Genomic DNA, 26,242 nt, shown 5'->3' with positions numbered 1-26,242 from the left:
CAAGGTATAGAGCTGGGTCTAGAATCCAACTTTTCTGACTCCAAGCTAGTTTATAGGAAAGTGAGGTAAGGGTGGAAATAGATAGTTGTGTTTTGACCTCTTATTTCTTACACTTCTCCCAGGCCATCAACTCTACCCTCCTGAAGCATGAACAGACGCTGGAGACCTTCAAGCTATTAAACTCCACAAACAGGGAAGATGAAGACACACCCCCCAACTCTCCGGTAAGAGTCCATATCTCCTCCTTCTGCACCAGGATCCCCTCCAGGTGGCCACCTTACCTTGAGATACTCCTCTCTTCTTCCCGGAGAGGCAGTAGATGACTGCAGAAGCACAGGCTTCTGTTGGTAGGGTCATAGAGAAATTATTGGGGAAACCAATGCCTGGAAAGTATTGGTACAAGTGACAGGTCTTCAGTAGCACAGTGAAGTAGAGCAGAGCCAGGACTCAAAGGCAGGTCTTCTGAATCTGTCTGTTGCCTACCAGTGATGATCCAAGCCTGGGCGAGGGCTGGATGGACTGGGCTGGGGAGTCTGAGTTTGACTCTCTGACTGGAGACCTGGCTCTCTCTCCAGAATGTGGATCTTGGAAAGCGGGCACCTACGCCCATCCGAGAAAAGGAAGTCACCATGTGCATGCGCTGCCAGGAGCCCTTCAATTCCATCACCAAACGCAGGCACCACTGCAAGGCCTGCGGACATGTAAGTGTTGAGAGGCAGGGGCAGAGCTATGGAGCAGACAGGCTGGCAACCCAAAGGCCCACTTCTAAGAGGGCACCCTCTAAGTAGGGGGAGGCTGTGAAGTCCACTGTGGGAGTTGGTACACTGAAGAGGAAGACCCACTGGAATCAGGCTGTTCTTACCCACTTGCCATCCCAGGTGGTTTGTGGGAAGTGCTCCGAGTTCCGGGCTCGCCTTGTCTATGACAACAACCGTTCCAACCGTGTGTGCACTGACTGCTACGTGGCTTTGCATGGGGTACCCGGGAGCAGCCCAGCCTGCAGCCAGCATACACCCCAGCGCCGGAGGTCCATCCTGGAGGTAAGAGCCAGGCCCCTCAACCCTCAACTGACCACAGGGGCCCCAGCCACTCATGCAGTGGTGACTAAGGCCTGGGCATTTCTGAAATTGTAATACCACGTGCGTGCACTGAACCAAGTGATCCAGGCTTCGCGTGAGTAAAATGAGTACAAAAGTGAGTCAAAGAGTAATTTTTATTTAAGTGCTTTAGATGTTTAATCGTCACAGTAACTTATCTATCAATGCTTTTCCTATTCTTGTTTTACAAAGGAGGAAACTGAGGCCCAGGTTACACAGTGAGTGGCAGAGCTGGGATTTTCTTTTAACTAACAAAATACCTTTTCTTATTACAATAGATATGTGCTTTGAAGAAAGTTAGACGTCATAGCCAAAAATAATAAAAACACCATAGTCCTTTAACCCAGGGCTTCCCTGGTAACTCAGTGGTAAAGAATCCACCTGCCAGTGCAGGAGACACGGGTTCAATCCCTGAGTTGGGAAGATCCCCTGGAGAAGGAAATGACAAACCACTCCAGTATTTTCACCTGGGAAATCCCATGGACAGAGGAGCATGTTGGGCTACAGTCCATGGGGTTGCAAAAGAGTCGGACATCACTTAGTGACTATGCTACTACTACAAATTCCTTTAACACAGAGATTACCACATTAATGCTTATGCTTCCTATCTTTCTAGATATATGCACATACATAAACTTATGCTTTGTAACTAAATTGAGGTATTTATTTAACACTTAAAGAAAGCTAACTTCATGCCAGGCATTCTTCTAAGCACTTTACATATAGTAACTAATTTAATCCTCAGAACAGCCCTATATGCTCTCCTTCCAAGTCAGTATATCAGTATTTCCATCTAGGGGTGGGATTCTGAGCCTGACTGCCTTACCCACCCACCCCTTAACCACAATACTAAGTTGCTTCTCACTGAGTGTAGGGAATGCATGTGATGGAAGATTGAAAAAAAGATGAAGTGTAAATGCATAAATGACTTGAAGAATAAATGGACTGATGGAAGAATGCCTGACTGACATTTAGGGGCCCCCACTGAGACTTACACACCCCTCCCACCAAGCCTTAGAGGCAGTAGCCATGGCCCGAATCCAGCAGATAAGCCTGGCTTTGAATTTCAAATCTCACTGGGTTGCTGCTGCTGCTAAGTCGCTTCAGTCATGTCTGACTCTGTGCGACCCCACAGACAGCAGCCCACCAGGGTCCCCCGTCCCAGGGATTCTCCAGGCAAGAACACTAGAGTGGGTTGCAATTTCCTTCTCCAATGCATGAAAGGAAAAGTGAAAGTGAAGTCGCTCAGTCATGTCCGACTCTTAGCCACCCCATGGACTGCAGCCTACCAGGCTCCTCCATCCATGGGATTTTCCAGGCGAGAGTACTGGAGTGGGTTGCCATTGCCTTCTCCCTCACTGGGTTGACAGTGGGCAAATCACTCCTGCCACCTGAGCTTCAGGATCCTCCTGAGACATGTGAATAGCAATCCCTATGCTGAGGGGGTGCTGGAGCCAAGGTAGGCCTCCTATCAATATTGATGCCCCTCATGTCTCTGGTCACAGAAACAGGCCTCAGTGGCTGCGGAGAACAGTGTCATCTGCAGCTTCCTACACTACATGGAGAAGGGCGGAAAAGGCTGGCACAAGGCATGGTTTGTGGTCCCTGAGAACGAACCCTTGGTGCTGTACATCTACGGAGCTCCTCAGGTATGCATCCTTCTCCTGGTCCTTTCAGCCACCTGGCAAAGCCAGGCTACTCTCCTTTCCTCTCAGTCCTTCACCTCTCCTTGGCCTTGGAAGATAGTGTGAACCTAAGGGGAAATCAGAAGCCCCCACCCTTATGAGACAAAAACTGGCTCGAGACAAGGAGTGATTATGGATCAACGTACCTAAGGCTAAGTGGGGTGAGTTATAGGGGAAGGAAGCTGAAATGGAGATGAGATACTGCTTAATCCAGTTTGGAGTGGGCAAGATGGAGAAGAGGGCAACAGCCCAAAGGCCTGAAAACATTATATGCTCAAGACTAGCCTAGCTGGCTTGGGGTGTGGAAGGAAAGAGGTATTTGAACCAGCCTGCAGTTCTAGCCCCAGTTCAGACATTTTCCTGTTGCTCAGTTAAACCACATAAGGTTCTTGAGCAGGGAAAGAAAAAAAGGGGTTTAGAAGATGCAAAACCAGTGAGAAGCCCAACCCCAAGGTGACCCTAGCTCTGTCCCTATTCTCCAGGATGTGAAAGCGCAGCGCAGCCTGCCCCTCATTGGCTTTGAGGTGGGGCCTCCTGAGGCAGGGGAGCGGCCCGACAGAAGGCATGTCTTCAAGATCACCCAGAGCCACCTGAGCTGGTACTTCAGTCCTGAGACAGAGGAGCTACAGCGGCGCTGGATGGCTGTGCTTGGCCGGGCAGGCCGTGGGGACACGTTCTGCCCAGGGCCCACACTGTCTGAGGACAGGGAGATGGAGGAGGTGCCAGTGGCAGCTTCAGCAGCCACTGCTGAACCCTCCGAAGCCCCTCAGACCCGAGATAAGACCTAGAGGGTTTGTGGGTAACTGGGACCCTCTGCCCCACACTCTAGCTGCCCATGTCCAATTAAGGGCCCCAGCTCCCACCCTCCCAGCTCAGTCAATACTTGAACTCCCATCATGGGCACTTTCAATCCTGAATGCTGGGTCTCGGGTTTTTTTAATTCATCTTTTCACAAAACCTGGGCTTTTAAAAAATATTCGTACAGTGTGGTTAATTTTTTTTAAACCCTGTCCCCCCAGGGAGGGTGGGGGCTGTTGCTAGACCTGCCTGAATTAGGCCATTTTCCCCCAACCCCTCAATACCCTACAGATCCTGCCTCCACCCAATTCCCTCCAAAGCACCAAAGGCAGGAGATCTGGATTCAAGTGCCAGCTCTGCCACAGACCCCATGGCTCTGGCCCACCCCTGCCCTTTCAACCAGTGTCTTCATATGTATGATGCTATGTGGGGTGGTGACCAGACCCCTCCTGCCTCCCATGGCTTACAGCTTCTACCTGGCCCCCAGGGCTACCCAGTATTTTATCGTCTAGACCCATGGCAGGGCCACTGGGCAGGACAGGGGAACACGGGGGAGGACAAAGAATACTCTGTTTTGTTTTTTAAAGAAAAATACAGTTTATTTCAAGCTTACGGAAACTTTCAGAGCGTGGCTGTGCTCCATTTGTGCATCTGTTTGTCCAAAGTACCAGGTTGTTAGGATAGGCCCAGAAACTGCTCCCTTGTTGAGCTCTGAAGCTCAGCTCCCAGAAGGATGCTTCCAAGACTACTCACAGGTCAAGCCACAAATTAAACAATAAGGTATTATTTATTGAGGTGACTTCGATGGGATGAGGTGTCTGGAAAGAGGTTGGAGGAGACAGAAAACAAAGCCCAGGTCCCCTGAGCTCACTGCCTAGACAAGGTCTTAGACATCCTGAAGGAACCTAGGGCTGGACCCTGGGCTGCAGGAAGGAAACATCCCTGGGAGGTTCGGGAGCACAGAGCTGCTCTATGTGGGGGCGGGGGAGGGAGAGGTACCACAGCTACTTTCATTCATAGCTTCAACTAATCTCTCTTCTATTTGCAAGCTCATCTCACCACTCCTTACCCAGCAGAAATATTGGTTCTCCTGCTGGCTCTCTCCCTTCACACATTCACCTGCCTACTATCAACCAGCGTTTAGCTTCCCCTCCAGTCATTCCCACACCCACTCATCCCTCCCTCTTCACACTGGTTGCACCCAAGAGGCACTTTGCTGGGAAATCAGGCCTCATCATTCAGACCACCCCAAGTCCAAGAACACTTGGGCTCTTCTTCCCCTGGAAGAAGCTGGACAAGGGAATGAGGGAAAGGGTGGATATGGGATAACCAGTCCACAGGTCTGCAACCCTCCAACAAAAAACCTACAAACAAATCCCAAACAACTAGCATACAAGAACCCAGACCATTTCCAGCCCCGTTCATTTCTTTCTCCGGACAATGGTCCAGCCATCCTCCACTATATCCTCTTCCTTAATAGTCTGGGAGTCTGGACCAGAGGGTTCAGGCTGGGGGCAGACCCCATCTGTAGCTGCCCCATCATTCGTAGCTGCAACCTAGAGGAGAAATACAAGAGAGAGCTAAATAAACCCCCAGCTATGGCCAATGGAGACCCAGGCTCTCCTAGCTTTGCCAGGACTGGCTGTGTGACCTTGGGAAAATTTCCTGCCCTTTATGACTAATACAACAACCACCACCCCCATAAGTTCCCTGTGAAATTAGCTAATCTCCCAGAAGACTGAAAATATCTACATCTCCACACCCAAGAGTTGCACCCCTTTCACCTCCATCTGCTCCATGCTGTTCGCATCATTGTCCTCATCAGTCTCTCCGGCTGTCGTCAGTGCAGTGGCTCTGACCTTGCACTTTCTTTGGGTGATGAGAGTGGCCATCTCCTTCAGAGCAGCCCTATCACCCCTCTGGAAGTGGTGGAACATGGTCTGCAGCTGCTGGCTCACCTACCAAGAAAACATTCAACCAACTTCGATTTTCTAGAGAACCTACAATACAACCAGCTCGTGTTTGCAGCAAGAGTGGGGAGGGGTCTGGAATTTTCCAGAAGAGAATGGGGATCTTTCCTCCCCCAAGGAGTTGACTAATGAAGCAACCACATATGAAGGGCTCATTAAGGGCCTGAAGTGTTGAAGGAGGCCCTCCTAGCACGGAAGGCACTAGAACTGGGTTTGAAAGACAGAAGACGTAAAAAGGGAAGGCAATCCTAGCAGGAGTAGTGATGTTAACCAGAACATTTGGAAATGTACCTGCCTGGTTGTGCCCCTGAGATGGAGGTGACAAACAGACCTGACTGAGAATGATACATGGAGAGAAATAATACAGGTAGGATTTGAAAGGCCTGGGAAGACTAGACTTTCCTTTAGGCAACAGGAGGTCAAGTTCTTGCACAGGACTCAAGAAAAGAATGGTTACAGCCAAAAGTGTTCATCTAAAACAGACAGGGAGAAGAAAGGCTGCAGGCAGGAAGATGGTAGTTGTATCCATGACATGCTCACCTGGGGCAGACTCCCATCCTCCACAACTGTATCAAACTCGTTCATCATTAGCTCCCCGAGGAAGTCCTCCACCTCATCTAGCTCCAAGTCAGCTGAGTATGAAAGGATAAAGTCCTCTGGTCAAAGACCAGCCAACTTCATCACCCTTGCCCACTACTCTTAAGTACCTACTTGGTGGATCCACATCTGATTGGTGGGTAAAGATTTAATGAGCCTTTTATTTGCTAAAGTGTTCTACATTCCAGGTTTTAACATGGTTTTTAAAAAGAAAAAGAAACAAACATTAAATACCTAATTTCCAATCTCCTGCATTCTTCCAAGTCCTCTATTCCTGCAGCATTCCATCCACACTCACCTTTTCAGCTGGCCTATTTTAACCAGCCTCCTCTCCACGTGACCTTGAGCATGTGAGTTACTCATCTCCAAGCCTGTTTTCTCTTCTGCAAAGTGAGGTTAATGGTAACCTCCTTGAAGGTCTGTTATGAGAAGTCACCCAAACAATGCCTAGCACAGGCATTCCACCGACACAGGAGGCCACAGACCAATGGGATAGGTAAGAAGAAATGGATGTTCAGTACTTGCCATGATGAAATCATCACAGCCTTGACCTCAATGTCCTATTGTATGACTTTAGCTGAGACTTCCTCTCTCAGCTTCAGTTACCTTATGGGCCCATGCTCTACTTTTTCTGAATTAGAAAATAATTCAAGAAAGTCTTCCACAAAGCTCCTTGCTCTCTCTTCCCTCTGGGAGAACTCATTCACCCCCTTCACTTTCCCTACCATTCTAATGCCCCCCAAATCAGTCTCCAACCCAGGCTACGCTCCACCTGTTCCACAGGTGCTTCAGACCCTCCATATCCAAAGCCAGATTCATCATCTTACCCTCCAAACCTAATTTTCATTCTCCAGTGTTCTTCTAGTCCATGAAAGGCAACTAAGCCACCCAGTGACTCAAACTAGAAACCTGCCCCATTTTCCCTCCCCATCTACAGTCAAACAATTTCCTTAGAGCCATCCCTTCTTTCCCATGACTAATGTCCTAGTTCTGGCCTCATCATTTTCTAGACAGAAACAGCCCTCTCCTTAGTCTTTCCCTCTAAAGTCCACGCTCCGCACTACTTTCTGAACTTTCTAGCCAGAAAACCCCATCCTATTAGATCCTGCTCATGAATTTTTAATCACCTAACTGCAGTGTTTTATATTCTGCTTTTGAAAAATAACTGGCCTCCTGGATTTTAAGGGAAGTTATTCAAAGAAAACTAAAGGGAAACAAAGGTAAACAGGTTTCTTTTCGGTGGTTCTTGTCCTTATCCAAGCCTTTACTATGTTAATGATTACTGTGACTCTTAAGTAAGAGCTGAAGAAAAGAGCTTTCCTTATATAATTTGACTGGAGAAGTTTTTTCTTCACTGAACATCTGATAGAACTAGTCTTCCAAAGCATGCATTCTGGCAAACGCTGGCCTAAAGGACAAAAATCAAAGGCACATAAGGCCTTCCACGTCTCACTCTTTTTCCAGGAGCCTCCCCATCTCCCATCTTCATTCTCCACCACTCCTCCCTTCCACATACCCACAAGCACACACACACACATCCCTACTCTAACACTGAGCTCCCTACCACTTTCCAAATATAACGCATAATCTCCTCATACCACAGGACTTATTTCTGAGTGTTGCTCTCTCTGCCTCCCCTCCTTGTTAACTCCTTCTCATCCCGTAAGATTCAACCCAATCACCACCACTCCCTAAAGATCTCCAAAAGACTCCTTTTCCTCCAGCTCACATTACCCAAGCATCCTGAGCTCCTCATTATTAGAACACCTATCACCCTGTCTGCAAATGCCTATTTACTTATCTGGATCTCTCACTAGATGGTAAATTTTCTTGAGAGAAAGGACTCCGCCTAATGTCACCTCCAAGACTAAAAAACTAAATGAAGAAATCTGTAAAAAACCTTATTTTGTAAAAGACTCCCTGTAGGACCCTTTGTTCTTATACGACCCTCAAGGTGCATCAAAGATGTAGATCTCTGCTGTCCAAATAGTCAAATGTGGTTACTGAGCACTTAAAATGTGGCTAGGCAAAAAAAAAACAATGAGACGTGCTAAAGCTGCAAAATACCCACCAGATTTTGAAAATTTAATACTAAAAAAGGATGTAAAACATCTTATTAATAGCGTTTTATACTGACTACATGTTGAAATATTTTGGATCCATTGAGGTGGGCAGTTCATTTCATCTGCTTCTTTTTACTTTATTAACGTGGCGGCTGAAAAATTTTAAATTACATGATGCGACTAATATGTTTCTATAGGATCGCGCTGGTAGATACTTTTACATCCATTTTACAAATTAGGAAACTGAGTACCGAGGCGAGGCGATAATCCTTGTCCAGCATGATACCTTGAGTCAATGGCACGGCCCATGAGGCATTCGAACTCAGGATTCTGAGTTCAAAGCCTGCGTTCATTCCACCTCGCCCTCAGGTACCAACCGACAATTGCTCAAGAAGTGCGGACTCACTAGAATCGGCGGCCTCCTCAGAATCGGCGGCCTCCTCAGAATCGGCGGCCTCCTCCTCCTCACGCCCCCACAGAGACAAGTCCCAGAGCCTTACATTCACTCACCGTTGCGGAAGAAATACTCCTCCACTGCACCCCCGAGCCACTCAGCCTTCTCTTGGCTGTGCACACCTCCAAAGCCGTTCTCCACAGCGATCTGCGAATACAGACCCAAGCCCACCACGTCAGTCCGGGAGCCAGCCTGCAGTGGCGCAGAATTCCCCTTTTTATGCCGCCCAACCAAGCCTCAGGCGGCTCGCTAAACCAACTCCTGTTCTCTCCCGGTCCCTAATCTTTATCCCAGCTGCGGCTCCGCTCACCTGCAAGGCGGGCCAGGCCTCCAGCGCCGCGCGGACTGCAGCTCCGAAGAGGGCTCGCGAATCTTCACCAGCGTCCGCCATCATTCGGCCGCGGACCACGTGACCCCCAGGCGGGCCAATACCTGCGCAGTACCGCCCAGACAGAAGGAGTCGGAAGCCGAGCTTGAGGATGCAGATTCGCTTTTCCGCTGACCTGATAGCAAGACAAGAGCAATAGAAAAGTCTGTCGAGGAATCGATGACACCAACGCTGTTAAGTCAGCATTAGTCGCTCGGTCGTGCCCGACTCTTCACGACCCCATGGACTGCAGCCCACCAGCCTCCGCTGTCCATGAGATTTTCCAGGCCAAGGATACTAGAGTGGGTTGCCATTTCCTTCACCAACCAACACTGTTACTCACCTGTAATTAAATCTAAGGAAGCCAGGAGTGGAGGACGCCTAGGTCCATGAATTCGGGACACAAGGGTAATGCGCAGAGAAGATGTGGGGAACTTATTAAGGATGTAGATTTCAGGCCCTTGGACAGCAACCTCAGGTAGCAATGCCTACAAATCTGCATTTAATAATGTATTCAGAACACTCCACCCAACAGCAGCAGAATACACATTTTTCTGATGTGCAAGTGGAACATGTTCCAGGACAGACCATATGTTATGTTCTAAAGCAGCCCTCAATAAGTTTAAAAGGATTAAAACCATACAAAGATTGTTCTTCAACCACAGTGGGGTGAAATTAGAATTCAATAACAGAAAGACGTTTGTGGAATTAACAAATATGTGTATTTTAACACACTTCTAAGTAACAAATGGGTCAAAGAAAAAAATCATAAGGGAAAACAGAAGACATCTTGAAATAATTTGAAAGCTAAGGCACAGCACACCAAAATTTATGAGGTGCAGCTAAAGCAATGCTTAAATGGAATCTTACAGATATAAATGTCCCTATTAAAAAAGAAGAAAAACCTTAAATGAATAGCCTGATCTGCCACCTTCAGAAACTAGAAAATGAATAGAGTAATCCCAAAGCAAGCAGAAGGAAGGAAGGAAATAATAAAATTGGAGAGGAAATAAATGTAACAGAAAGTAGAAAAACAATAGAGAAAATCAGTAAAACCAAAAGTAGTGTCTTTAGGAAAGATCAACAAAATTGACAAAGTTTTAGCTAGACTGACTAAGTAAAAAAAAAAGAGAAATTTCAAATTACTGAAATCAGGAATGAAAGAGGTGACATCACTCCCAGCTAGTCAAAAAAAGCGCATATATTGTATGGTATCATTTATCTGAAATGTACAGAATAAGCCAATCTATAGAGACAGAAAATAGATTAATTGTTGCCTAGGAATAGGGGAAGGGGGAAAATGGGGCCTGACTCCTAAGGAGTATAGGGTTTCTTTTAGTGAAAATGAAAATGTTTTGAAATTAGATGTGGTGACAGCTGCTGTTAGGGCCTGAGTCCTGTCCTCTCCGCCCACCCCCCTCCATTGATATGTTCAAGCCCTACCCCCTGAGAATGTGACTGTATCTGGAGGCAGAGTCTTTAAAGAGATAATTAAGGTAAAATGAGGTCATACAGTGAACCCTAGTCCAATATGATTGGTGACCTTAGAAGAAGAGAAGATTATGGCCCAGCATTTAGGATTCCAAGCTTCCACTGTAGGGGACACAGGGGGGTTTGATCCCTGGTCGGGGAACTAAGATCCCACAAGAAGTGTGGCAAGGCCAAAAAAAAAGAAAAGAGGAGATTCAGAGAGAGACACCAGATGCATGCACAGAGAGATGACCATGTGAACACACATCTGCAAGCCAAGGAAAATGGCCTCATAAGAAACCAAACCTAGCAATACCTTGATCTCAAACCTCTAGCTTCTAGAACTTTGAGAAAATAAAGTTTTGTTGTTAAAACCACCAGTCTGGAGTATTTCCTTATGGCAGCTCTAGCAAACAAATATAGTTGCACAACTCTGAAAATAAACCAAAAACCATTTAATTGTACTTTTTAAATGGGTGAAGTTGTGCTCGCTTCGGCAACACATATACTAAAATTGGAACGATACAGAGAAGATTAGCATGGCTCCTGTGCAAGGATGACACGCAAATTCATGAAGCGTTCCATATTTTTAATAAACTATGCCAAACCAAAAAAATAAATAAATAAAATAAATGGGTGAAGTTTATAGTATATAAATAATATCTAAATAAAATTGTTTTTAGAAAAGTGTTATAGGTGATTCCCTCTCACAGCAAAGGATGCAAACTTTGGGCTAGACTAGGTTAGCAAACAGTACTGGTGCTTCTGTGTCTGGTCCTGTGCTGAGTGCTGCTGGGTCACAGGGTTTGGTCAGATGCTCAAGGAGCTTACAGTCTGGTGTGCAAGATTGTCAGGACCATAGACTATGATCAGTGCTGAGGGTGAATGCAGATTTTGAAAGGCCTGAGGTTGACAGAATTTTGAAAGCTGTCTTTAAGAAAAATAGTACAAATTTAAGTGAAAGCAATTTAGATTTATCAAAGAAATTTTAGAATTTACAAATTCCAATTTAAAAAACTGAAAAGTGCCACAAAACATCCTCAAAACTAGAAAAATAAAATATTGTTATTAATTGCCTAACTCATCTCTCTACTAATGTTTCCTTTTTTTCTTTTTTGGGTGCACTTTGATATCCTTCTGTAAGCAAAGAACAATTATTTTATAATAACATTTTCAAGAAAGAATAAAAGGAATTCAATTTAATTAAATTCCATTTAACTGATCAAAATATTTTGTTATTGGTAGTTTAGGAAAATTTCAACTTCACAGTTCATTATTAGTGATACAAAATTTGAGACTGTTATATTTGGGAAAACTTCTATATAGTTTTTTTTTACATGTGAGGTGTAAAATTCCATTATATTTTGATTGTTGTTGTACAGTGACAAGTCCTAAGTACTTCTCAAATTTACAGTGCTCAACAACCAAGGACTTGAATGTGGTCTTTGCAAGTGTGAGGAGAAGAGGCTTTAATTTTATTAGTTTTATGATAAGTCCATCTCTGTGCAATGCTAGAGGAGAAAGGAGCACGGGGGCCCATGTGAGTCCAGCAGAGGGGGTTCCTGATCCAGCCTTGGGGATTATGGTAAGCCTCTGAGAGATAATGCCTCAAAGTTTGAGTGGAATTTTGCCAGGTGATAAAGTTTGTGTAGATGAGGATAGGAGTGTGTTTCTAAAAGAAACAGCCTTTAATGCTGAGGAAACTATACAAAAAAACAGAAGCAGAAAACAATGTGATGTGTGATGATAATCATGAGCACTCCCAGACTGATCATCTCAGGAGGCATCAACTCCTGCGGGGCTCTAGAGACTCATTCCTACAGACTCGCCAACTTAAATTGACTTCAAAGAGGCCCAAATGGAGAAACTGAGGTTAAGCACTTCTGAGTGACTTCCCACTTTCGAGTGACTTCCCAGAGCCTCAAACGTACATATAGTAGGTAAGATTCTAGTCACCAGTTGCAGTGTATGTGTCTTGGGTTTTCCCACATCACCAAGCAATTCTTCAACATCAGCTGGGTGTCCTACAATTCAACTCAATTCTGATACTGAAGAGGAAAAGTTAAAATTTTACATAACCTCCTGCTCATTCTGCCTCTGTAACTCAGCTTGCTCCTTGCAAAGTCTGGATCGCGTAGCTCACGAAGTCTCAGAAAGTGGGGACTTACAATACTAGGAACTGAAGTTTATCTCACTCACCCTTGTCCTGCTCTTTGCAGTTGTCCAGCCCCTGCCAACCTGCTTAATCATGTCCATGTAAAGGTCAGGCATCCCCCTCCCCATCTTGACTTCTGTTCCCGTGTGCGTGAAACTCCTTAGTTTAAACCAGCCTATTAGCAGCTAGTGTTGCCCACTATAGTAGGTCCAAAAAAAATCTGTAACACCTTTGTTTGGGGCTCAGAGCTTAGAGTGTTAACTCCTCTGGGCTCATCGGCATAATAAACCTGAATTCTCCAACTCTCCGAGTGCGGTGCTTGGTTTCTCGATTACTGGTTTCTGCAACAATACTATCAACCTGGAAAGAAAGAAAGTGAAAATAGCTCAGTTGTGTCCGATTCTTTGTGACCCCATGGACTGTAGCTCACCAGGCTGCTCTGTCCATGGGATTTCCCAGGCAAAAATACTAGAGTGGGTAACCATTCCCTTCTCCAGGGGAATCTTCCTGACTCAGGGATCGAACCCAGCAGGCAGATTCTTTACTGTCTGAGCCACCAGGGAAGCCTGGAGATAATGCCAGATCACAGAAGATCCCACAGGTTAAGGGCTCAGTCACCTGATTGCCTCTCTCCGCACCCTCTCCACCACCCCTGCCCCCACACTACAGACACCGATTCCCAAGTTCAGGTTGTCACCTGTGCTTCTGACCCACAGGCCCAGGCCCACAGATCAGAGTCCCAATGACCCTCACCTCACTAGACTGTTTCACAGAACTCAAAGAAACATTTTACTTACTAGATTATTGGTTTATTATAAAAGGATATAACTCAGGAACAGCCAAATGGAAGAGAACAAGGAGATTCCAAGCTCTCTGAGCATGACACTCTCCTGGAATCTTCACGTGTTCATCAACCCAGAAGCCCTCAGAACCTGTTCCTTTGGGGTTTTATGGAGGTTCCAGCACAGAGTACAATTGATTAGATGATTGGTCATTGGTAACTAAACTCAAACTCCAGCCTCTCTCCCCTCCTTGAGGTAGAGGGGAGGGACTGAAAGTGCCAACCCTAATCATGTGGTTGGCTCCACAAAAAAGTCACTTCATTAACATAACAAAAGAGGCCTTTTATCACACTCTTCTCAGAGGAAATTCCAAAGGTTTTAGGAACTCTGTGTTAGGAATGGTTTGAGCAAGCTCCGAGAGTTGAGGATGGACAGGGAAGCCTGGTGCACTGCAGTCATGGGGTCGCAAAGAGCGACTGAACTGAAGACTCAATGTTGTTGCTCAGTCATTCAGTCGTGTCCAACTCTTTGGGGCCCCATGGACTGCAGTACGCCAGGCTTTCCTGCCCTTCACCATCTCCTGGAGTTTGTTCAAACTTCTGTCCGTTGAGTCAGTGACAGCATCCAACCATTTCATCCTCTGTCACCTCCACCTGCTGCCCTCAATCTTTTCCAGCATCACAGTCCTTTCCAGTGAGTCAGCTCTTCCCACCAGGTGGCCAAAGTATTGGAGCTTCAACTTGGGCATCAGTCCTTCCAATGAATATTCAGGGTTGATTTCCTTTAGGATTGACTTGCTTGACCTTCTTGCTGTCCAAGGGACTCTCCAATATACATTTTTATTATAAATCACAATATCACAATAGACCCACTAGAAATTCCTACAAAGGGAGCCCAATTCTAGGCTCCAACAAACCAAGGCCTCTGAATTAACCCTGAGACTTTGCCTTGAGATTGAAAGTGACAAATTTAAATTTGGAAAACTCAGCAGTGGCCACAGAACTGGAAAAGGGCAGTTTTCATTCCAATACCTAAGAAAGGCAATGCCAGAGAATGCTCAAACTACTGCACAATTGCACTCATCTCACATGCTAGCAAAGTAATGCTTAAAATTCTCCAAGCCAGGCTTCAGCAATACATGAACCGTGAACTTCGAGATGTTCAAGCTGGGTTTAGAAAAGGCAGAAGAACCAGAGATCAAATTGCCAACATCCACTGGATCATCGAAAAAGCAAAGAGAGTTCCAGAAAAACATTTATTTCTGCTTTATTGACTATGCCAAAGCCTTTGACTGTGTGGATCACAATAAACTGTGGAAAATTCTGAAAGAGATGGAAATACCAGACCACCTGACCTGCCTCTTGAGAAACCTGTATGCAGGTCAGGAAGCAACAGTTAGAACTGGACATGGAACAACAGACTGGTTCCATATAGGAAAAGGAGTACATCAAGGCTGTATATTGTCACCAAGCTTATTTAACTTATATGCAGAGTACATCATGAGAAACACTGGGCTGGATGAAGCACAAGCTGGAATCAAGATTGCTGGGAGAAATATCAATAATCTCAGATATGCAGATGACACCATCCTTATGGCAGAAAGTGAAGAACTGAAGAGCCTCTGGATAAAAGTGAAAGAAGAGAGTGAAAAAGTTGGCTTAAAGCTCAACATTCAGAAAACTTAAGATCATGGCAGCTGGTCCCATCACTTCATGGCAAATAAAAGGGGTAACAGTGCAAACAGTGACTGACTTTATTTTTCTGGGCTCCAAAATCACTGCAGATGGTGATTACCACCATGAAATTAAAAGACGCTTACTCCTTGGAAGAAACGTTATGACTAACCTAGACAGCATATTAAAAAGCAGAGACATTTCTTTGCCAACAAAGGTCCGTCTAGTCAAGGCTATGATTTTTCCAGTGGTCATGTATGGATGTGAGAGATGGACTATAAAGAAAGCTGGGCACTGAAGAATTGATGCTTTTGAACTGTGGTGTTGGAAAAGACTCTTGAGAGTCCCTTGGACTGCAAGGAGATCCAACCAGTCCATCCTAAAGGAGATCAGTCCTGGGTGTTCATTGGAAGGACTGATGTTGAAGCTGAAACTCCAATACTTTGGCCACCTGATGCGAAGAGCTGAGTCATTGGAAAAGACCCTGATGCTGGGAGGGATTGAGGGCAGGAGAAGGGGATGACAGAGGATGAGATGGTTGGATGGCATCACCGACTTGATGGAAATGGGTTCAGGTGAACTCCAGGAGTTGGTGATGGACAGGGAGGCCTGGTGTGCTGCAGTTCATGGGGTCACAAAAAGTCAGACATGACTGAGTGACTGAACTAAACTGTGCTTTGAACCCATCTAGCATCTAGCAATCTGGTGTAGACAGTATACTTTTTCTCAGAATAATGTTCTTAAATGCATAAACTAAAATATAGAGTTACAGAGGAAACCAATTATATTAAAATACAATTTACCAAAATACTATAAACATTTATTGTAACATACTTTTCTTTTTGAGCACGCCTTGTAGGATCTCAGTTCCCCGACCAGAGATACAACCTAGGACCTAGCAGTGAAAGCATCAAGTCCTAAGCACTGGACCTTCAGGGAATTCCCAGTATATATACGTCTTTATTAATGCATTAAATACCATGATCTACTAATGGTTTTTCCAGTAGTCATGTATGGATGTGAGAGTTGGACCATAAAGAAGGCTGAGTGTCGAAGAATTGATGCTTTCAAATTGTGGTGCTGAGAAAGACTTTTGAGAGTCCCTTGGACTACAGGGAGATCAAACCAGTCAATACTAAAGGAAATCAACTCTGAATACTCATTGGAAGTAATATTCATTGGAGCTGAAGTTGAAACTCCAATACTTTGGCCACCTGATGTGACGAGCCAACTCACAGGAAAAGACCTTGATGCTGATAAAGACTGAAGGCAAAAGGAAAGGGAGCAGCAGAGGATGAGATGGCTAGATAGCATCACCAGCTCAATGAATATGCGTTTGAGCAAACTCTGGGAGATAGTGGAGAACAGAGGAGCCTGGTGAGCTACCATCCACGGGGTCACAAAGACACAACTTAGTGACTGAACAACAAAAACAACTAATGAAACAGGAGGGAAGGAGCAGGGCACAAACTTTAAAAGAATGACAGCCATTGAGGACATGACATAAGCTGGTTGGAACCAACTAGGTCCAAATGGCAGAATAGTCGACTATCCAGTAGACCTTGAGCCTCATTATTTGCTCATTGTAACACATTAGCATGCTAAATGACTCACCCACCAGTGCCATGACAGCTCTGAGGCCGACCATGAAAGGCTAAAAAGTGGGCGATGGCCCAATTCCTAGAAATCCCTGTCCCTTCCCCAAAATAGTTGGAATAATCCTTCAGATTATTAACCTATGAAATTACCTGACCCATAAGAACTAACCATGCCATATTTTGGGGCCTCTCACCTTCTGAGATGGCCCACACTCTGTGGAGTGTGTTTCTCCCAAGGCCATTCTCCCTTTTGAAACAGACTACATTCTTTCTATGGATTTGTACCTCTCTAAATAAGTCTATTTCTTACTTACCACTTCATATCTCACTGAATTCTTTCTGCAATGAGATATAAAGAACCTGAGCTTCATTAAGTCCAGAGACCAGGTATTTGATCTCAATCAAAAGATCGTGGGTTTTGGCCAGATTTGAGTCCCAGCATATGGGTTCAAGTCCCAATCTGAGTTACACAGTTTCACTAACAGGTTAAATGACTACTATGATTTCAAATTAATGATGAATGTAAACAATATTTTAAGAGATCTTCTGTGAAACATATCTGTGTATTAGTGACAAAGTCGTATGTACTGCTAATACTACTGTGGTCAGTTGCCTACATTCATTATGGAAAAAATGTCAAGTTTCAAATGGAGGTTGGTGAAAATAAAATTTTTTAGTATTCATATACATAGACATTCCAAATTATATATATGATGCTTTATAAATCCATGAATCCCAGGTTAAACACTTCTAGATCCCTCTAGAGGGAACATTTCAGGCTACCTTAGGCCTTCAGATGAAGATGACCGTGTTGATCTGTTAAAGACTAAACTCCCAAAACCTAAACCAAAATTCAGTCCCCAGTGTGAGACCTCAGACAGAGCTCCACGACTGAAATGCAGGTTGAACTGCCAAACTGAACAGCTAGAGTATAAATGCAGAGTGTATTTCCAGATGAAAATTTTCAGTCAAGGACCCTACTTAGGATTCCAAGACAACCCACCAGGCAGAAATTCCCAGGTAAGGTCATCACATTGAGATACCCTAGTCATGACTCCTTAGACTAAAATGTCCCAGACTGAGCCCCCAGTATCTGAGCCTCCCAAAGCCAGCCAGACCCAGCTACCCAGACTGAGCCCTGAGCCTGGCACTCCCTTAGTGAGAGGTTCAGTCATATCTCAGACCATAAATCAGGCTCCCATATTGAATCCTTAGGTGTCTCAAAGTGAACTGTCTACATTTAAACCCTCAAAGTCAGGTTCTCCATAATGAGCCTCTAGGCAGAGCCATAGAACTAAGACCACAAACTTAGCTCCTTGAAGGAGAATGGGGGTGATACCTTTGAAGTGGGCCCAGACTGAGTTCCCAGAAGGACCCCTCACACACTGAGGCCACAGATATCCCCCCACCGAAAGTACAAACTAATCCCATGTTCTGAAACAGATTCCCTCAGACTGAAAACCTAATGTCCCAAATAACATGCCCAGAAAGAGCCCTAGAGGGAATCCTCAGAGAGAACAACCAGTATGCAACCCATGAAAGCGATGAGGATGCATCTTGTAGACTTTGAACTTCAGGAAGCATAATTGATCAAGAGCCCCAGCTGCTGTGTTCTTAAATCGCTCCTCTCATTTGTGCAGAGACCATACTTCTCATGAGCTACTCTCAGCCAATGACTGAGTGTGGCAGGGATACTTTGGTGACTGGTTCAAGGTATCCCAGACAGTCTTGCCAAATCTCCCATACATTGCACAGCACTCTAGAGCTCTTTCACTCAACCTTCCCTCCTTCTCTTCTTAGTCTGGGTCAGACTGCATTATGTTCCAGTGACTTTTCTCTCATGGGCATCCCCCCTGATAAAAGTGTGCCCACTTTTGTGACACTAACCCCATCTTAGTGTTGCTTCTCAGAACTAACACAAGCTCCAAGGAATGAGACAGTGAAGTTAATTTCTCCAGACTGAGCTGTCAGTGTTTAAGACCCATAACTCCCATTTTCAGAGTGAGCCTATAGATTGAGATCAGGAGCCAGCGTGCCCCCAGATGAGCTTCCAAGGTCTCAGTCTCAGACTAACAGCCCAGTCTGAGTGAGTTCTCACAGGCTTGTATGGAAGAGGGAGTGAGCCTTGTGGACCCCCCAAAGGCTGCCGGATGAAATTCTCACTCCGAAAACTTTAAGCTTAGGTTCACAGAAGTACCTGCCAAAACTGAGCCCCCAGTCTAACTGCCGCTGAATGGGCTCCTCTTAAGACCCCCACTGAGGAAGCTCCCACACTGAGCCCCCAGATATCTACCAATGTCTGAGCTGTCATGACATAATCCAAAAATGAATTCCTAGACAAATATCCCTAGAGGGAGTCCTAACACTCCAGACTGAGAACTCTACACTGACTTCCGAAAATGATGGCTGAAGGCTAATCCCCCAAATTAAGCCACTTTCCTTAGACTGAACCTCCAAACTCTGGGCCCACAAAACAAACCCAAAGCCCAGAATGAAGCACCAGACTGGTGATACAGATCAGACAGACCCTGGACTGAGCTCTCAGGTAGAATCCCAACAATCAAGCTCCTAAACTGAACTCTGAAGTCATGGTTTTTTTCTTTTTTTGGCTGTGCAGAGTGGCATGCAGGATCTTAGTTCCCTGATCAGGAATCGAACTCGAGACCCCCTGAAGTGGAAGTGTGGAGTCTTAAACACTGGACTGCCAGAAAGCCCCTGAACTCTCATATTGAAATACTACTATGATCTCTAGCACCCCCAGACTAAGCCCCCTATAAAGTGAACATCAAGAATGGGATTCTGTGGGCTGAACCTACCATACTGTCCAAAGACTCAGAAATTGAACTGAATCCTTTAGAGTATGTTTGTAGACCAGTGTCTCTCAACTGTGATCATGAAACTGATTCCCCAGAATGAGCTTCCAATCATCTAGACCTTAAGTTCATACCCTCAGAATCAGTACACAAAATTGTATTCACAGGACCAGGGATTCAGACTGAGAATCCCAGGATTCTTGCTACCTGTGTAGCCAGATTGCTAGCTTTACACTGAAACTTGCATTGTCCCTTTCCTTCTTTGGAACAGAATCCATATTTTTAGCTGAGTGGGCATAAGCAAGCCCCGCTAAAAGATATTTCCAAGTCTTCCTTGCAACTGGGTACAGCTATTTGATATGTGATATATAGGCTTTGGCCAATGAGATCTGAATGAAAGAGAAGGGCAGTTCCTTGGGATTGTTTTTACATGAAATAAATAAAGGCTTTTGTCTTATTCAAACCATTCACATAAGGTTCAAACCATTCATATATGGCTCAAACCATCCTTAGCATCTCTGATGAGATGCTGAACCCTCTAGAATGGGCTGATATCTGAGCCACAGTGAGTCAGCACTCTAAACCCAAATTCTCATGCTGACCACCCAACAATGAATGATTCAGATATAGCTCCTGATTGAGCAGTATTGTGAGATTGATCCTGGTACTAAGGTAGCAATGCCTGAGTCCCTAGACAGGCAACCATAAGGTAAGTGACTCAAACAGTTTCTAGGTCAAACCACCAAAATGATATCTCCAGAACAAATATCCTGCCTAACCTTCCTGAAGAAGTTCCCCAGGCTGTGTACAAGAGATTTAGGTTTCAGAATAAACTTTCAGACCCCCATACCGAGACCACACTGAACCCTCACCAAAACAAAACTCAGGGTTCATCACAGTAACATCAGAATAAACTGCTAGATGGAGCACCAGTCTCTCACATCCAGTGAATGAAGTGAAAGTCGCTCAGTTGTATCTGACTCTTTGCGACCCCGTGGATTGTAGCACACCAGGCTCTGTCCATGGGGATTCTACAGGCCAGAATACTGGAGTGAGTGGGTAGCCTTTCTCTTCTCCAGGGGATCTTCCCATCCCAGCGATCTAACCCAGGTCTCCTGATTGCAGGCAGATTCTTTACGAACTGAGCCACCAGGAAAGCCCCCTTTAACTATGCCAGTAGACCAGCTGATGCCTCCAAATTGAGTTCTTCAGGGTATAATTCCCAGATAGAGGTCCCTGAAATTGATCTGCCAAGCTGAGGTCCCAAGTTTGAATCTCTAGGGCTAAGACTCCATATTGATTTACATGCAATGGTAGTCCTAGGTGGTCCACTTGGGTTGTTCAGATTGAACCCAAATAAAGGTCCACAGAGTGACTGCATGGACTAGACCCCTGAACTGATTTTTTCACATTGAAATCTTCAGACTAAGCCCCTATACTGAACTTGAGATTGTTGTTGTTGTTCAGTCACTCAGTCGTGTCCAATTCTTTGCAACTGCATGGACTGTAGCACGCCAGGCTTCCCTGTCCTTCACTGTCTCCCAGACTTTGCTAAAACTCCTGTCCATTAAGTCAGTGATGCCATTCAGCCATCTCATCCTCTGTTGCCCTCTTCTTCTCCCGCCCTCAATCTTTCCCAGAATCAGGATCTTTTCCAAAGAGTCATCAGCTGGCCAAAGTATTAGAGATTCAGCTTCAGCATCAGTCCTCCCAATGAATATTCAGAACTGACTTCCTTTAGGATTGACTGATTTCATCTCCTTGCAGTCCAAGGGACTCTCAACAGTCTTCTCCAACACCACTGTTCAAAAGCATCAGTGCTTCAGTCCTCAGCTTTCTTTATGGTCCAACTCTCACATCCATATATGACTACTGGAAAAACCATAGCTTTGACTAGATGGACTTTTGTAGGCAAAGTAATGTCTTTGCTTTTTAATATACTGCCTAGGTTTGTCATAGCTTTTTTTCCAAGGAGCAAGTGTCTTAATTTCATGGCTGCAGTCACCGTCCACAGTGATTTTGGAGCCCAAGAAAATAAAATCACTTCATGAAGCTCCCAAATCATCTACCCTGTCTACTTGCCTCCAATTGGGAAGTTATTATAATAGTTCAGACAAGATACAATGGTGGTTTGGTGTAGGTTAGTGATAGTGGAGACAGAGAGATGTGGACAAATTCAAGATAAATTTTAGAGATAAAACCAATAGTATTCCATAATAAGAACTGAGTATGGAGGAGTTGAGGGAAACAGATGATTCTCGGCTTTTTTAATTTTTTCTCTAACACATGGCTTGCAGGATTTTGAACCCATGTCTTCAGTGGTGAAAGCACAGAATCCTAACCACTGAACTGCCAGGGAGTTCCTGATTCTCAGCTTTCTAGTTCCATAACTGGTAACTGTGTTGTAGGAAAAATGGGGCACAAGAGGATAGTCATATCCCAGGTCTCTGGCGAGTCCCTTGGACGGGCTGCCAAGTGAGGGTCTTTGGCTTCGAGCAGGGAAGAATTCAAGAGTAAGCCATAGTAAAGTGAAAGCAGGTTTAATTAGAGAGATACGCACTCCACAGACAGAATGTGGGCCATCTCAGAAGGGGAGGGCAGCCCAAAGTGTGGGGGTGGTTAGTTTTTCTGTGCTGGGTAATTTCATAAGGTAACAAGTGGGAGGAATAGTCTAATTATCTTGGAGAAGAGTCAGGGATTTTGAGGAGCTGGGGCATCATCCACTTTTCTGCCTTTTACAATCAGCCTCGGAACTGTCATGGTACCTGTGGGTGTGTCATTTAGCATACGCTAATGTATTACAATCAGAGTAGAGTGAGGCTAAAGGTCCATTGGAAGTCAAATCTTCCACCATCTTGAGCTTAGTTGGTTTTAACCAGGTTATATCACATCCTCAATGGCTATGTCATTCTTCTAAAGGTTATGTCTTGTCCCCTTCTCTCCTGTCTCAGTTGTGCTGAGGTAGGGAAAGGAAGAAGGAAGAACATATTTGAGGGGAATATCAAGATTTTTGTTTTAGACATGGTCAATTTGAGGTGCTTGTGAAATATTCAAGTGCAGATGATAAGGGGGCAATTAGGTCTACAAGCTCAGAGAATGTCAACATTTAGAAGTCAGCAAAGGAGAATGAGAAGAATAGACATGTTTCAAGAAGGAGGGGCTGGTTAACTGTCAGATGCCATTGGGAGACAAGTAGGGTGAGAAAAGGAAAGTATCTGTCTGTTGGATTTGACAACACAAAGTCTTTCATGACTTTGATAAGAGCAATTTCCACTAAGTGGTGCAAAACTAAACTGGAGTTGGTTGAAAAGTGAATGGAAGGTGAAGTGGAGAAATCAATGTGTAATCTTGAGTTTTGCCATGAAAGAAACAGAGAAATAATGCATAGCAGGAAGAGCTTGTGGAATTCAAGGGGAACTCTTTTTTTTTTTTTTTTGGCTGCTTCGGCTTCTCTAGTTGCAGCATGTGGGGGCTTAGTTGCCCTGAAGCCTGTGGGATCTAGTTCCCCAACCAGGGATCAAACCTGAGACCCCTACATTGGAAGGTGGATTCTTAACCACTGGACCACCAGGGAAGTCTCAAGGGGGACTCTTAAAGATGGTAGATGATAGAGCAGGTGTATGCATGATGAGATGAAGTAGGAGTGACTGAAGGAGCGCAGTCCTTGAGTAGGTGGGAGGAGCCCAAAGCAAAGGTGAAGGGACTGGTCTTATATGAGGAGGGAGAGTTTTTCCCTGTGAAGAGGAAGTTGTATATAGAGAGGATCGTAGATCTGGTGGCAAGATAAGGAAATTCCTGTTTGAATACAACTATCTTCTTAATGAAGGGTGATGTGTGGCCATCAGCTAAAGGTGAGGTCAGAGGCTGGGATGTGGGAGATTTGGGAGAAGAGAAAGTATGAAATAGCTCTCTCTGTGAGCATAGTAGGATTGCAATGCTACTAATGCCCATCCGAGGTATGCAACCAATAATTCAGAGTGAAATCAATTGATCTGTGTGGTTTTGGTTTCCTCCAATAATACTGAGCTGGTCTTATACAGATGCAGAATGGGTGGGGCATTACAATTAACCTGAGTTGTTGTTGTTCAGCTGATAAGTCGTGGCTGACTCTGCGACCCATAAATTGCAGGCTTTTATGTCAGGCTTCCCTGTCCTTCACTATCTCCCAGAGTTTGCTCAAACACATGTCCACTGAGTTGGTGGATATGGATGTCCACCACATGGATGTACCATCCAACCATCTCATCCTCTGTCATCCCCTTCTCCTCTGGCCCTCAATCTTTCCCAGCATCACAGTCTTTTCCAATGAGTTAGCTCGTTGTATCAGGTAGCCAAAGTATCGGAACTTCAACTTCAGCACCAGTCCTTCCAATGAATATTCAAGGTTGATTTCCTTTAGGATTGACTGGTTTGATCTCCTTGCTGTCCAAAGGACTCTCAAGAGTCTTTTCCAGCACCAAATTTCGAAAACATCATTTCTTTGCTGCTCAGTCTTCTTTATGGTCCAACTCTCACAAGACTACTATTCTCAAAGCTTTGACTATATGGACCTTTGTCAGCAAAGTGATTTCTCGCTTTTTAATACACTGTCTAGGTTTGTTATTACAAATAGTTGAGAAAAGAAGAGAAGCAAAAGGCAAAGAGAAAGGTAAAACCGTTTACCTCTTATTGGGACTTGAACTTATGTAGTTGGGACTTGAACCCGAACAAAACCCACAGTAATGAAGATCAGGTTCTTGATGTCTCAGGGCAGAAAGAATTCAATGAGAGACAAAGTGATAGGTAAGAAGTGGATTTATTCAGAGAGAAACACACTCCATAGACAGACTATGGGTCATCACAGAGGGTGAGTACGGCTGTGAAATGTGGCCTGCTAAGTTTTTATGGGCTGCATAATTTTGTAAACTAATGAGTGGGAAGATTATTCCAACTATTTTGGGGAAGGGGTGGAGATTTCCAGGAATTGGGCCACCATCCACTTTTTGGTCTTATGATGGTGCCTTAGAACTTTCATGGTACCTCTGGGTGTGTCATTTAGCTTGCTGATTGAGGAGAAAGGTCTAGTCAAAGTTGAGTTGTCTGCCATCTTGGACCATTTGATTTTAATCAGTTTATGTTGTGCCCTTGGGCTATGTCATTCTTTCAAAAGTTGTGCCCTGCCCCCTTCTTCTGTCCTGTTTCAAAGGGAAATATATACCCAACTGAATGCAGAGTTCCAAAGAATACCAAGGAGAGATAAAGCCTTCTTAAGTGAATAATGCAAAAAAAATAGAGGAAAACAATACAATGGGAAAGACTAGAGATCTCTTCAAGAAAATTAGAGATACCAAGGGAATATTTCATGCAATGATGGGCACAATAAAGGACAGAAACGGTAAGGACCTAACAGAAGCAGAAGAGATTAAGAAAAGGTAACAAGAATACACAGAAGAACTGTACAAAAAAGGTCTTAATGACTTGGAAAACCACAATGGTGTGGTCACTCACCTAGAGTCAGACATCCTAGAGTGTGAAGTCAAGTGGGCCTTGGGGAAGAATTACTACGAACAAAGCTAGTGGAGGTGATGGAATTCCAGCTGAGCTATTCAAATCCTAAAAGATGATGCTGTGAAAGTACTTCACTCAGTATGCCAGCAAATTTGGAAAACTCAGCAGTGGGCAAAGGAAAAAGTCAGTTTTCATTCCAATCCCAAAGAAGAGCAATTTCAAAGAATGTTCAAACTACTGGACAATTTTGCTCATTTCATATGCTAGCAAGATTATGCTCAAAATCCTTCAAGCTAGGCTTCAACAGTACATGAACTGAGAACTTCCAGATGTTCAAGCTGGATTTAGAAAGGGCAGAAGAACCAGAGAACAAATTTCCAACATCCATTGAATCATAGAAAAAGCAAAGGAATTCCAAAAATATCTACTTCTGCTTCATTGACTACACTAAAGCCTTTGACTGTGTGGACCACAACAAACTATGGAAAATTCTTAAAGATATGGGAATACCATATCACTTTACCTGCCTCCTGAGAAACCTATATGTAAGACAAGAAGCAACAGTTAGAACCGGACATGGGACAGTGAACTGGTTCCAAATTGAGAAAGGAGTACGTCAAAGCTGTATATTGTCACCCTGCTTATTTAACTTATATGAAGAGTACATGTGAAATTCTGGGCTGGATGAATCACAGGCTGGAATCAAGATTGCCGGGAGAAATATCAATAACCTCAGATATGCAGATGACACTACCCTCATGACAGATAGCAAAGAGGAACTAAAGAGCCTCTTGATAATGGTGAAAGAGGAGAGTGAAAAAGCTGGCTTAAAACTCAACATTGAAAAAATTAAGATCATGGCATCTGGTCCCATCACTTCATGGCAAATAGATGGGGAAACAATGGAAACAGTGACAGACTTTATTTTCTTGGGCTCCAAAGTCACTGCGGATGGTGACTGCAGCCTTGAAACTAAAAGACACTTGCTCCTTGGAAGAAAAGCAATGACAAACTGAGACAGTTTGTATTGAAAAGCAGAGACATCACTTTGCTGACAAAGGTTCATCTAGTCAAAGCTATGGTTTTTCCAGTAGTCATGTATGGATGTGAGTTGGACCATCAAGAAGGCTGAGCACTGAAAAATTGATGATTTTGAATTGTGGTTGTGGAGAAGACTGTTGAGAGTCCCTTGGACGACAAGATCAGATCAGTCAATCCTAAAGGAAATCAACC

General features: G+C 44.5%; 2 protein-coding genes and 1 non-coding gene across 3 annotated transcripts in view; 2 read left to right on the top strand and 1 right to left on the bottom strand.

The window, feature by feature from the left end:
- FGD1 (FYVE, RhoGEF and PH domain containing 1) overlaps nucleotides 1-4,192 on the top strand; it is a 42,978-nt gene extending 38,786 nt beyond the window's left edge. The window contains exons 13-17 of the mRNA XM_043459744.1: nucleotides 123-224; nucleotides 576-701; nucleotides 879-1,040; nucleotides 2,603-2,746; nucleotides 3,265-4,192. Of these exons, the coding sequence (XP_043315679.1) occupies nucleotides 123-224; nucleotides 576-701; nucleotides 879-1,040; nucleotides 2,603-2,746; nucleotides 3,265-3,570 (840 nt within the window). The 3' untranslated portion in view covers nucleotides 3,571-4,192. The remainder of the gene's footprint in view (nucleotides 1-122; nucleotides 225-575; nucleotides 702-878; nucleotides 1,041-2,602; nucleotides 2,747-3,264) is intronic.
- TSR2 (TSR2 ribosome maturation factor) lies at nucleotides 4,158-9,106 on the bottom strand. Its single transcript, XM_043457604.1, has 5 exons — nucleotides 8,975-9,106; nucleotides 8,721-8,811; nucleotides 6,091-6,182; nucleotides 5,365-5,538; nucleotides 4,158-5,136 (listed from the first exon to the last, which is right to left on the bottom strand). Exons 1-5 carry the CDS (start codon nucleotides 9,056-9,058, stop codon nucleotides 5,002-5,004), a joined length of 576 nt encoding a protein of 191 aa, XP_043313539.1. The 5' UTR covers nucleotides 9,059-9,106; the 3' UTR covers nucleotides 4,158-5,001.
- A 1,879-nt stretch (nucleotides 9,107-10,985) lies between these two features.
- LOC122436085 lies at nucleotides 10,986-11,092 on the top strand. The gene has a single exon (XR_006267856.1). It is a non-coding gene; the product is annotated as a U6 spliceosomal RNA (small nuclear RNA).
- Nucleotides 11,093-26,242: the final 15,150 nt, after the last annotated feature.

Source organism: Cervus canadensis, chromosome X (genome assembly GCF_019320065.1).
Source record: "Cervus canadensis isolate Bull #8, Minnesota chromosome X, ASM1932006v1, whole genome shotgun sequence".
Taxonomy (NCBI): domain Eukaryota; kingdom Metazoa; phylum Chordata; class Mammalia; order Artiodactyla; family Cervidae; genus Cervus; species Cervus canadensis.
The sequence above is the reverse complement of the archived record's forward strand: the minus strand, read 5'-3'. Positions and strand labels throughout refer to the sequence as shown.